We start from the raw sequence: 12,879 nt of genomic DNA on the forward strand, positions 1-12,879 counted from the left end.
CTGCGCAGGCCGGAGGGAGGGATCGCCCGCTGTGTGTGCGAGCGAATGAGCACACTGTTTACGGATGGAGTTCCAAATAACACACATAGGCCCACATAAGATTGAATATTTAGTAACACACAATAAGTAAATACAAGTACAGTCAAACATTTATATTCTAAAAGTATTTTATTTTATATATAGCAAATGATAGTAAATATTCTAAAAAGTTAAAATTCTTCATAATTGCGTTTTGTCCAATACTCCAAAGATTATATCAGGTTTTGCAGATGGTTATTTTAGTTACTGCGGGTCTAAAAAAAACAAAATTCCCAGCCAGCCACTGCCCTCATGTGGTCAAGAGCAAAATGATCTCGTTAGAAATCATGTAAACGGCTTGAACATAGGGAATTACAACATTTCAATCGAATTGCTTGTCAGCAGGAAACATTAAAACTGAAAAAGTCATTTTTTAATGACTCAATAATTGTTAGGAGGTTAGGGATAAATTTAAGACCCACCAGCTAAAAAAAGGTCGTCATGTTTTATTTTTATAAATTCTCAGATATGTACATTAGTTTAAGGCAGTTCCTCTTCCTCATAAAGCCATCAGATTTATAAAGACATAATAACAGTTACCCAGCATTCCAGAAATGAAGATACATTAGAAAAGAGCACCAAAAATCTCATCACATTACACACCTGTTTCATTCTACTATAATAGTTTGTTTATAAAACCTATTGTATAATTATTCTCTGAATCAAGGTGATAGTGTAATCATAATGATGTCAATGCCGAGCCTTGTGACATCACAAGTAGGCATGTCTATAGCTGAAATCTTTTCTCCAGCTCATCTGCGACCATTTCAGCGATAGCCATGGAGGAGGTTGCTGCGGGTGACGGTGCATTGCGTACATGCAGAACTCTGCTGCCCAACTCTCCCTTCCCACCGTCAAACACAAAATCATCCACCAGGTTTCCTTCAGCATCCAAAGCTTGTGCACGCACGCCTGACGACCCCCTGATCAAACCAACAAGCAGCAAAACAACAAAAATAAAAAGAAGTTCAGTGTGAGCATGAGAGATAAATAGAGAGAGAGGGGAAAACACATACAATTTCAGAGTGACTGTACAACAACATTGGTGATTATAAATTAGTTAAAACACATGCCTAATGGCTCTGCCTAACAGAGAGTTTGTGTTTCTACCTTAGGACATCACTGGGGCTCAGTTCAGGTATGAATTTCTGCAGAATCTTCACCTGAGCACTGGTAAACACACCTCTATACATTTCTCCCACTCCATACACAATGTTCTTCAGTACCAGTCTCTGCAGGCCCCTACACACACACATTCAACATGAGTGCCGTAAAGAGATTGTTCACCCCAAAATGATTGTATACTCCACTTCATAATTTACTCACCCTCATGCCATCCCAGATGTATATGACTTTTTTCTTCTGCTGAACACAATTTAAGGTTTTTAGAAGAATATCTCAGCTCTGTAGGTCCATACAATGCAAGTGAATGGTGATCAGAAATTTGAAGCTCCAAAAAGCAGTAAAAAAAGGATTTAAAGTAAATATTGATCTGTTTCGCAGGCACACTTATGTCGCTTCTGAAGACATGGATTTAACCACTGGAGTCTTATGAATTGCTTTTATGCTGACTTTATGTGCTTTTTGGATCTTCAAAGTTCTGGCCACCATTCACTTGTAAATTGTAAACCAATAATATTATTTTAAAAATCTTCATTTGTGTTCAGCAAAAGAAAGAACGTCATATACATCTGGGATGGCATGAGAATGAGTAAATGATGAGAGAATTTTCATTTTAGAGTGAATTATCTCTTTAAAGGAATATACCGGGTTCAATACAAGTTAAGCTCAATTGACAGCATTTGTGGCATAATATTGTTGTTTACCACAAAAATTTATTTTGCTTTGCCCCTCCTAATCTTTAAAAAAAGCAAAAATCTGTGTTACAGTGAGGCACTTACAATGGAAGTGAATAGGGGCCAATTTTTGAATGTTAAAATACTTTTTCAAAAGTATAGCCACAAGACATAAACAAAATGTGTGTAAACCTCATTTTAGTGTAATAAATTCACTTACTAACCTAAAAGTTAAAGCCAATTTTACAACTTTGTTGCTATGACGATGTCAACAAACCCTAAAATGACTGTAAAATTACAATTTAAACAACATTTCAGCTCAAATAATACATGAGTTTTAACAGAATTAATGAAAGTGTTTTTATAAAATTACAAGCTGCCTTTAAACCCTCCAAAAATTGTACCAATTCACTTCCATTGTAAGTGCCTCACTGTAACCTCAATTTTTGATTTTTTTTTTTTTTTAAAGAAATGTATTTTGTGGTAATCAACATTATGCCACAAATGCTGACGACTGAGCTTAACTTGTTTTGAACCCGGAATATTCCTTTATAAGCAAGGCAAGTGCTTTACATAGGTATAATACAGAAAAAGAGTAACAAAGACACATACAAGTCAAGTTTAAAATAATTGAAGAACATTTTAGGAAAGAAAAATAAATAAATAAAAGTTTAATATAAAAAGTTATTCAAATGAATAAGAGAAAACATCTAAATAGAAGAACAAACTGAAATAAAATAATGCAAGGCAAACAGTTAAGTGCAGTATATGTGAGTGTGTGTTTAAATGTGTCAGTAAGAGTATATATGCGAGTACATGTTAGTACTTACCTGTATGAGATTGCATTAATGAATTCTTGTGTGTTGAAATCATAGAGTTTATAGCCCTCTCGTTTAAATGCCAACACCGCATTTGGGCCCAACCAGATGCTGCCGTCCATACGAGGAGTGAAATGCACTCCCAGGAATGGGAACCGTGGGTTCGGCACCTCAGCACACACACAGAGTCCTTAAACACAAGTCCTCATTTTTCTATGGATTATGTGTTTGTATGCAGGGGTGTTTCTACTCACAGGGTAGATGTTGCCCCTGACCAAGTAGTTTTTCTCTGGCTTGAGCACCAGATAATCTCCTCTAAAGGGAACGATACGGGGTTCTGAACTACAGCCAGACATCTCAGACAATCGATCGGAGTACAGGCCTCCACACGCCAACACAAACCGACACCTCACCTCCTGCCCCTACACACAAACATACAAACACATAAAAATAAAAATAAAATAAAAATGTCCCAAACTTGTACAAAATACAATTCACACACTACAACTTCTCACCTTTGAGCTTCTGATGATGATGGGATACTTTAGGCCTAAACACAGACAAAGGGATGAATACAGCCGTTTTAAAGTAAAAAAAAGAGAATCTGAGACATTGAACAGGTCATGTTACTCACCCTCAGTGCTCCCAGCTGGGCTCTCTGCTGCCAATGTGATGTCAGAGGCCTCAAAGCTGGTCAACACAGTGCCACCTGCTTCTTGGAAGTCTTTACCATAGTTCAGAGCCACAACCCGATAATCAACAATCCCTGTGTAAGGAGAGTCCAGTGCCATGATGCCCTATGCATACAAACACATATACACAAATTATATAAATTATTTCAGACAATCCTGCCCCTAAATGGCACATAAAAACAAACTGAACTTTCATGTCTATCAGATGGTCTCTTCCTGTGGGTGGTTCTTGGACAAAATAAGCTCCAAACTGGAGCAGACATTATTCTTACAGCAAAAAGTCTGGTTGTGTAAAAGCAAGCATACTGTAAACTGATTTTCCTACTGAGGTTGAAACACATTATAAAACATAATACATAGATGATTCAAAAGTCAACAGTTTAGTATTTGATACAGCAGGTCTAAGGTCACCATTTAAACGTCAGCACTTTTGCAATCAGTTGATTATTGATCAAACCAATAAATGGCACACAAGTGGAAAAATTTTAGCCTTTCAACTGTACACTTATTAACACACTAACAGGTTTCACTTACCCTGCAGTATGGCTCCTTCTCTCGGATGCCTTTGGCGTCAACCAGACGGAGATCTCGTACATTGTTCTTCTGACCACGTTCGTACAGAGCCTTCAGATGGGGAATCTCCTCTCTCTCCACCGCTACTATCAGCTGAACTCACATACAGAGTGTTTGATACATTGAGAATATATATATACAGTACGCACACACATACACCGATAAGCCACATCATTAAAACCACCTGGTTAATATTGTGTAGGTCCCCCTCGTGCAGCCAAAACAGTGCCAACCCACATCTCCAAATAGCATTCTGAGATGATATTCTTCTCACCACAATTGTACAGAGCGGTTATCTGAGTTACCGTAGACTTTGTCAGTTCAAACCAGTATGGCCATTCTCTGTTGACCTCTCTCATCAACAAGGCATTTCTGTCCGCAGAACTGCCGCTCACTGGATGTTTTTTGTTTTTGGCACCATTCTGAGTAAATTCTAGAGACTGTTGTGCATGGAAATTCCAGGAGATCAGCAGTTACTGAAATACTCAAACCAGCCCATCTAGCACCAACAATCATGCCACGGTCCAATTCACTGAGATCAAATTTTTTTCCCATTCTGATGGTTGATGTGAACATTAACTGAAGCTCCTGACCCGTATCTGCATGATTTTATGCACTGCACTGCTGCCACACGATTGGATTGATTAGATAATCGCATGGATGATTGTTGGTGCCAGATGGGCTGGTTTGAGTACTTCTCTAACATCTGATCTCCTGGGATTTTCACAAACAGTCTCTAGAATTTACTCAGAATGGTGCCAGAAACAAAAAACATCCAGTGAGCAGCAGTTCTGTGGATGGAAATGCCTTGTTGATGAAAGAGGTCAACAGAGAATGGCAAGACTGGTTCGAACTAACAAAGTCTTCGGTAACTCAGATAACCGCTCCATACAATTGTGGTGAGAAGAATAGCATCTCAGAATGCTATTTGGAGATGCGAGTTGGTGCTGTTTTGGTGGCACAAGGGGGACCTACACAATATTAGGCAGGTGGTTTTAATGTTGTGGCTGATCGGTGTGTGTATATATATATATATATGGTTCTGTGCATTCTCACCTTGCCACATCTCTTATAAGGGACACCTTTCTTCTGGCAGTACTGATATGTCAATGTGGCCCCACGAACACAAAGCTGAGCCTTCAGAGAACCCGGTGTGTAGTAAATGCCACTGTGGATCACACCACTGTTGTGACCTGTTTGATGGAGAGCTATTGGGGGGGGGATTTTCAATAAATATGAAATCAGGATGAATGAGAAGTTTTTGGCACACACTCACACTTACCTAACTCTTTCTCTTTCTCCAGCAGGGCAAAGCTGATGTTTGGGTGCCTGAGGATCAGCTCTCTAGCTGAGGCCAGCCCAACAATCCCTCCACCAACGACAGCCACATCAAACGAGCTGAACACACACACACAATTACATTTGGTCATTGGATATAGTGCTGTATGAAAATCTGTGTACTGCTTAAAAGCCAAAGGCACACCCATACACACTCTCTCTATGCCATATTGCCTCTTTCCCTTAATACAATGAAAATAGGCTACATTGTGATTGGCAAAGTTGGAGTCCTAGTGTCCTTTATGTTGCTTCCAATCAACCAGGGTTGTAACAGTAACTACTAAACAGTTTAACTGTAGCGCTTTTGTAAGTACTCTAACTGTACTGTTGCTGCAACTCTATGACTGTCCTGTTACTAGAAGTACTCTGTACTGTTGCTGTTGGTACTTTAATTGTAGTGTCACTTAAATGCACTGTAGTGCTGCTGTAATTCTCACCCGCTGTGATGTGCAGCTCTGCACGCTATAGACTTTAATCCCTGCGAGAGTAAGCGCGCGCACACATGGCTGGTACCGCGAGTTCGTATCATTATTGAACTGTTTGCACTTTTCCTGAGAGACTTATGACAGTGTTATCATAGTGCTCGTCTTTGACTCGGTTCGATTTATTCTCGGGGTAGTGAATTTCTCTCCGCTAAGGCGCTAAACCTGTAGTGTCCACTGTGGCTCCGCCCCTGACGCACACTCATTGACCAATGAGAACGCGGGACGACGCTGACGTACCAGGTGAAAGATCAGCGCGCACGCAGGATGTAAATAAATGATTGCACAGAGACGGGAACTGACAGAACCAAGTATGTATGTCCTCTAGGATCTGTGGCGTCATAGCGGTTCTGTAGAAGACAGACGGATTCTATTAGATCTGTACGCCATTCAGAGCTTTTATAAATTAATATGTTGTCCTCTAGATTCAATGACATGACCATCACTGTTCTGTAGATCAAATCCAATACACACATCTTCCCCAGCAGACATCACAGTTCCCCCCGTTTTGTTATTTTTTGAGAATCAATTCTTAACGTTCTAGGAACGTTCTTTTTAAGTTTGCTTTTTTATAGCCGTAAACTAGCGTTCCCGCAACGTTCTAGGAAACAAATTTATGTTGTTGAAAAGTGCGCCATCATGCATTGACTTATCTCATCGCTTTCTATGTCTCTCTTTCTCAGAACCAACATGAGTTTGCTCACTTGTTCAGCACGGAGGATTTTATCCACGCAAAGACAACCTTCAGGGGGCAGCCGTCAATTCTGGGGCTGGCTCAATGCTGTTTTCAACAAGTAATGTGCAGTAGAAAAATAGTGTAAAAAAAAAAAATTGGTTAAAAATGAAAAAATAGGCCGTTTCCTCGGTTTTGTACATTCTTTGAGCTGGGGAAAATTTTAACTGAGAAACGTGACACAGCAAAACACTGATGGTATTGCGTCATGAATAAAGGCAACAAGACAGCTTAAAGGTGCTATATGTAAGAATGACAACAAACGTTTGAAATGGGTACTGCAGTCCAAATTAAAAATATTGGGGAGTTGTCTGCCCCTTCCCAGACTCGAAGCTCATGCAGGTTGCCAGAATGTTGACACGCAAATTAGCCAACTCAGCATCCGTTTTAAAGGACTTCTGGGCTTTAAGCTGTCTCCAGTATTTATCCTTGTTTTACTACGCGTCTGGTCATGGTGGTGAGTCTTTTTAGGTCGGGTGGAATCTGTTATCTTTGTTCAAATCTGGCAACCTGGCGGTGTCGAAATACTATTGGTAAGTGGGCAGTGGGCGGGATCACATAGGCCAAAACATAAACAGATATTCCGGCCCGGAATGGAAGCTTAAGAGTAGACTATACTGGCTGTAGCATTGTTATCAGAGAAGCCAGTATTTCAACTTAGCATGTTTCCTAAATCTCTAATGACATATTATGGTCATTTTATGATTTAGAACAGTAAAAATATTACATATAGCACCTTTAATGCAAAAAGTTTTACAGTACACTTATATCAACTGTATAAGTGTATAGGTTATTGTTTTTCTGTATCGTGATCCAAAACAGTATATGATACACTTAGGGTTGGGGAGTAACGGAATACATGTAACGGGATTACGTATTTAAAACACAAAATATAAGTAACTGTATTCCACTACAGTTACAATTTAAATCATTGGTAATTAGAATACAGTTACATTCAAAAAGTATTTTGATTACTGAAGAGATTACTTTGCATTTTATTGCCATTTGTTTCATTTAATATTTAGTCCTTTCAGATGTAAAACATTTATACATATAAATGATGCGATCAAAAGTGCATTTGAACAGCGGTGAAACACTTTCTTATGATGTGTTACATTCATACGAGCAGACAGAGAAGTACGTTTGAAGTAAGTTTGGAGCAGAAGAAATAGAAATAAACCTTGTGTAAATTGTCAGCTTTATGCTAAGATAATATGCTATTTCTAGCCATTTTACATTCACGTTACCAGACACGATCATATTTATTTATCAAGAAAATTCACGTTGGATCATAATTTTTTTTTTTTCTAGTAAGACCTTTGATATTAGGGCAAAAATCGTATTCTTGATAATAATTTTTGTATTGTTTTCCTGTAAAAATATATAAAATCCTTAAAACAAGATCAATTTGATTTATTTTGTTTTAGAAACAACACTGCATAAGATATTTAGGTTTTTCAGAGAATGTATTTTTAACATGTGTATTTTGTCTTAATGTACTGGCAGAGTTTTTATAGTCAAAACAAGTGAAAAAATCTACAAGTGCTGAAGAAGTAATCCAAAGTATTTAGAATACATTACTGACCTTGAGTAATCTTACAGAATACGTTTCAGTACACTGATCGCAAAGTTCTCCATCCTGTTCCTTTCCCAACCCATAATAGACTGTAAAGCCTCTGATAATTATGATCACTGCTGCTGTGGTTCAAGTCTTCATACACTTACAAGGGATAGATCACCCAAAAAAAAAAAAAAAAAAAAAACCTACCACCAATTTACTTACCATCATGCCATCCCAGATGTGTTTGACTTTCTTTCTTCTGTTGAACACAAACGAAAATTTAAGTATATTTCAGCTCTGTTGGTCCTCACAAGGTAAGTGAATGAGTACAAAAATGTTGAAGCTCCAAAAAAGCACATAAAGGAGGCATAAAAGTGATCCATAAGACTCCAGTGGTTAAGTCTATGTTTTCAGAAATGATATGATAGGTGTGGGTGTGAAACAGATCAATACTGTATTTAAGTCCTTTTTCACTATAAATAATCCTCCCTGACCAGTAAGTGGTGATATGCAAAAGTAGAAGAAGAATGTGAAAGTGGAGACTGATACTAAAAAATGACTTAAATATATTGATCTGTTTCTCACCCACACCTATCATATCTTTCTGAAGACATGGATTTAACCACTGGAGTCTTTTATGCTGCCTTTTTGTGAATTTAAAGCTTCAAAATTTTGGTTCCCATTCACTTGCATTATGAGGACCAACAGAGCTGAGATATTTGTTTAAAAAAAAATCTTTGTTTTCAGGAGAAGAAAGTCATCTTTGGCATGTACAACATCTTGGATGGCATGAGGGTGAGTAAATCAGAGAATTTTCATTTTTGGGTGAACTATTCATTTAAGCATCACTTGTTTAAAACCAGGTGGGACAAAATCAGATGGACTATTGCTATGAATGGCTGAGTTTGAACAACAAGGAGAATGAGAGCCCAAAATATCTCAAGAGGAACTAATGTCTTGAGTGTTAAGTCTCTAAAGTTATTAATCTCTTGAATGATTTGTCTCTAGAATGACTATTCACTAGTGAGGAATCCCTACAGAGACTAATCTAAATGCAGTAATTTACTACATCTGATATTTAGGGTCTCTAATTGGTGTTCTAAAGATTCTGTAAGTGTTTAATCCTCATAATAACACTCAAAATAGCAAAGAGCAGGCCAATTTTACATTTTACATGATTTCAGCAGTTTAACTTGGTCTGTTTAATCCTCACCTTGTTTAACAATATACAAGAATTAGAAAGAAAAAATGCTGTTTAAGATTGTTTTAGATAGTGGTTAATCAATATGGGGTTTTCAATGCTCCTTGAGAACAGAGCTTCAGATGGCTGAGAAAATACCCATATACTATATAAATGTATATACACAATTTAACTAGAACAAACGAGATATACACAAAATTGCTGAAATTAAATAACCATTTTTATTTTATTTTCCTAAAATTCAGAAAGAAATGTGTGAAAAATGTAAATTTGCACTATTGACAAGGCTGCTGGTAATTACACTGTTAAAGGAATATCCAGGTTTGATACAAGTTAAGCTCAATCGACAACATTTTTTGGCATAATGTTGATAGTTTTAGAGGTGATCCAACATTATGCCACAAATAATTAAGTTTAACTTGTGTTGAACCCAGAATATTCCTGTAATCTACTGTATTAATTGGCCTAGTGTCATGGTTATCATCAGATGCCAATAATCATCTATTTGGCCTGTTGCCTGGACTATCTGTCTAACTCTAGTTTTAGGTGGCATATTACATGTCACAATGCTTTACATGTCGTTTCAATTGAACCGTTTAGTTTATGTTGTGTTCTTTGATTGTAACAGAGTTGATTATGAGCGTATTAAAGCGGTGGGTCCCGATCGAGCTGCAGCCGAGTGGCTCCTGAGGTGTGGGGCCAAAGTTCGATTTCGTGGATTTGACCGGTGGCAGCATGACTACAACGGACTCCCAACTGGGCCATTGGGCCGGTACAAGATAGAAGCTATTGATGCCACTGAGTCCTGCATCATGTATCGTGGCTTTGATCACCTGGGTAAGTGATGGCTGCTTACTGATCAACTGAAGAAAGACCTTCTCACTGATGTGACCCCAGAATTATGTCTTAACCTTTAGCATTGTGGCGTTACGTATACAATTTTAATGATATCATCAGTGAACCATGAGATCTCTTACTCCATTTGCTCCAGCAAAACAGTCTTGCATTATTTATTAAATTAGACACAATGAGACCGTTAGAGAGAGTGAGAGTATGTGAGAGGTGAGGACGGTGTGTGAGATGAGGTGAGACACTGTGTGTGTCACAGGTGAGGACGAGACATTGTCTGTGTGTCACAGGTGAGGATGAGAGGTTCAGTTGTGGGAAAAAGTGACGTAAAGCAAAGGGGTGTTTTACACAGAGACAGACACAGTGCAGTCCTCTCCCTTTCACACATACTCTCTTGCTATGTGTACCACTTTGTAAATCACATTGTACATTTCTATACTTCCTGTACTCTGAACAAGAGCATCAGCAACAAACCTTAAAGGAATAGTTCACCCAAAAATGAAAAATCTGTTATTATTCAAAATAATAATTCTCAGACTCTATTTACTTACCCTGAGGTTTCCAAACCTAGATGACTTATTCTGCGGAACACGAAAGAAGATATTTTAACAAATGTCCCAACTGCTGATTTCCATTTAATAGCAGTTGATAGTAACTAACTAAAAGTAGTCCATGCCACTCATACATCATATACCAAGCCTTCTGATGACATACGATCACCTTGTATGATGAACCGAAATATAAGTCATTATTTACACACTGATCAACTGGAGTTCAAATCCAATATGGTGACATGTTAAAAAACATCAAACCTCATCAGTCCTTGTGCATCTCGTGACCAAATGTCATGACACATGAGTGTGAGTAAATGACAGAATAATGACATAAAATGCTTCAGAAAACAGAATAATAATTGGTAACTGCATGCTTGCAAATCTTCATGTTCTGCCTTTTTGTGTGTTTAGAGGGCCTAGAGAATGTGGAGGAAATCAGGTTCAATAAGTGTATTTATATAGAGGACACTTGTCTGGAGCGTTTGGGTCAAATAAAGACGCTGCAGGCCAGTGTGAAGAACATGACGGTTGTGTCTTGTGGCAACGTGACCGACAAAGGACTCATTGCTCTTCATCATCTAAGGTATGACAACAGCACCTTTCCATTCAGTTGTTAAACTGTTCCACCTCCTGAGTTGCAATGAGTACTAATGTGTTGTTCTACAATTGGCAGAAGATATAAACAAGCATTAACTCAGCATTAAAGAGGTAATTTACCAAAAAAAATAAAATTCTGTAATCAACTCACTCTCATTTTGTTTCAAACCCGCATGACTTTCTTCAGTAGAACACAAAAGGAGATTTTAGACAGAATGTAAGTCATTAGTTACAAATCACTTTCATTGCATCTTTTTCCCATACAATGAAAATGAATGGTGACTAAGGCTGTCAGTCCCTAACATTTTGCCTAACATCTCCTTATGTGTTCCACAGAAAAAAAGTAGTATTAGGTTAGAACAATATGAAGGAGTAAATAATGACAGAAATTTATAAGCAACATTAACTCTATATTTTAAAATTGTACGAGATGCTGAAAAACCAGCAAGACGTAATGCTACAGCATCTGTATGATGCTTGTGTACATAGACCACCAAGAAAGGAATATTCCATGTTCAATAAAGCTCAATAGACAGCATTTGTGGCTGTTGAAAATGGAAGTGAATTGGCCCCATTCACTTCCATTGTAAGTGCCTCACTGTAACTAGATTTTGTTTTTTAGTTTGTTTGTTAGTTTGAAAAGGAGGGACAAGTCAAAATAAATTGTTGTGTTAATTAACATTATGCCACAAACGTTGTTGATTGAGCTTTACTTGAACCTGGAATAATCCTTTAAAAAATAGCACAGACAGAACACAGGCAGGGCCCCTTAGAAGTGTAAACATCTAATAACAAAAGCTTTGCTGAGTGTTCAAGGAGACTTTGGCCAGTGGAACTTGATTTATAGTGTATTATTAAATTCAGCAGGGCTGGTTAAACATTAATAAAAGTTCACTCACTGTAGATACAAAAAATGAACTTGGCTGAAAAATGTAGCCTCAAATGAGTACAAAGGATCCCATGGCACTCCATGAGGAGATGGACTTGTAGTTATAAACACTATCTTCATAACGAACAGTTAGGTTAACAGGTCTGTGAACAACATGGTACTGAGATAACGTTACAGGAGCATCGGTAAAAAGCTTGTTTTTTTGTAATTGTCTTCTGTGACCACTTATGATTGGTGTTACCTTTGAGTCTGTATATGTGTGTTTGTGTGTATTAGGAATCTGGAGTGGCTGTTTCTTAGCGATCTACCAGGTGTAAAAGATAAAGATCAGACTGTGGACAGACTCCAGACAGCACTTCCCAGACTCACCATAGAACTGGATCTGGCTTAGCCAATCACAGCATCTCTCAGAGCATGCCCAGTGAATTACAGCCCAATCTTAGAGTGCATTTAATCCACAACTCTCTCCATGGCTGCTGTGGCAACAGTATGGAAGCAACTAAGCATCCCAGGGAGGGACGTGGTGTTAGCCAAAACTAACACCAACTTTCCATAGAATTAGCTTTGATCAGATACACTCAGACAACCCTGGGCAGTAAAAGAATGTTATTTTGCATTTGTCAATAAAATCCCATCTAAAGCTTTGTTGTTTTTTTTAGTATCCATTTCTCGCTTTATGTCTCATGATAAAGCTACAAAAACAAACATTACAGTATAT

General features: G+C 38.0%; 2 protein-coding genes across 4 annotated transcripts; one reads left to right on the forward strand and one right to left on the reverse strand.

Annotated features, from left to right (window-relative positions):
• Window positions 1–199: 199 nt before the first annotated feature.
• LOC127413895 (L-2-hydroxyglutarate dehydrogenase, mitochondrial-like) lies at window positions 200–5,965 on the reverse strand. Of its 2 annotated transcripts, none has more exons than XM_051651460.1 (10): window positions 5,733–5,965; window positions 5,240–5,355; window positions 5,014–5,150; window positions 3,919–4,050; window positions 3,327–3,489; window positions 3,208–3,242; window positions 2,947–3,114; window positions 2,705–2,862; window positions 1,189–1,320; window positions 200–1,001 (listed from the first exon to the last, which is right to left on the reverse strand). In XM_051651460.1, exons 1-10 carry the CDS (start codon window positions 5,822–5,824, stop codon window positions 806–808), a joined length of 1,329 nt encoding a protein of 442 aa, XP_051507420.1. In that variant the 5' UTR covers window positions 5,825–5,965; the 3' UTR covers window positions 200–805. The 2 variants fall into 2 exon arrangements, with proteins under 2 accessions (XP_051507420.1, XP_051507419.1); XM_051651459.1 differs by having other exon boundaries at window positions 5,014–5,165.
• Window positions 5,966–5,970: 5 nt separating this feature from the next.
• On the forward strand, window positions 5,971–12,805 carry dmac2l (distal membrane arm assembly component 2 like). Of its 2 annotated transcripts, none has more exons than XM_051651477.1 (5): window positions 5,971–6,088; window positions 6,461–6,571; window positions 9,901–10,109; window positions 11,087–11,258; window positions 12,438–12,805. In XM_051651477.1, exons 2-5 carry the CDS (start codon window positions 6,468–6,470, stop codon window positions 12,550–12,552), a joined length of 600 nt encoding a protein of 199 aa, XP_051507437.1. In that variant the 5' UTR covers window positions 5,971–6,088; window positions 6,461–6,467; the 3' UTR covers window positions 12,553–12,805. The 2 variants fall into 2 exon arrangements, with proteins under 2 accessions (XP_051507437.1, XP_051507438.1); XM_051651478.1 differs by having other exon boundaries at window positions 6,066–6,158.
• Window positions 12,806–12,879: the final 74 nt, after the last annotated feature.

Source organism: Myxocyprinus asiaticus, chromosome 23, assembly GCF_019703515.2.
Source record: "Myxocyprinus asiaticus isolate MX2 ecotype Aquarium Trade chromosome 23, UBuf_Myxa_2, whole genome shotgun sequence".
In the NCBI taxonomy this organism is placed as follows: domain Eukaryota; kingdom Metazoa; phylum Chordata; class Actinopteri; order Cypriniformes; family Catostomidae; genus Myxocyprinus; species Myxocyprinus asiaticus.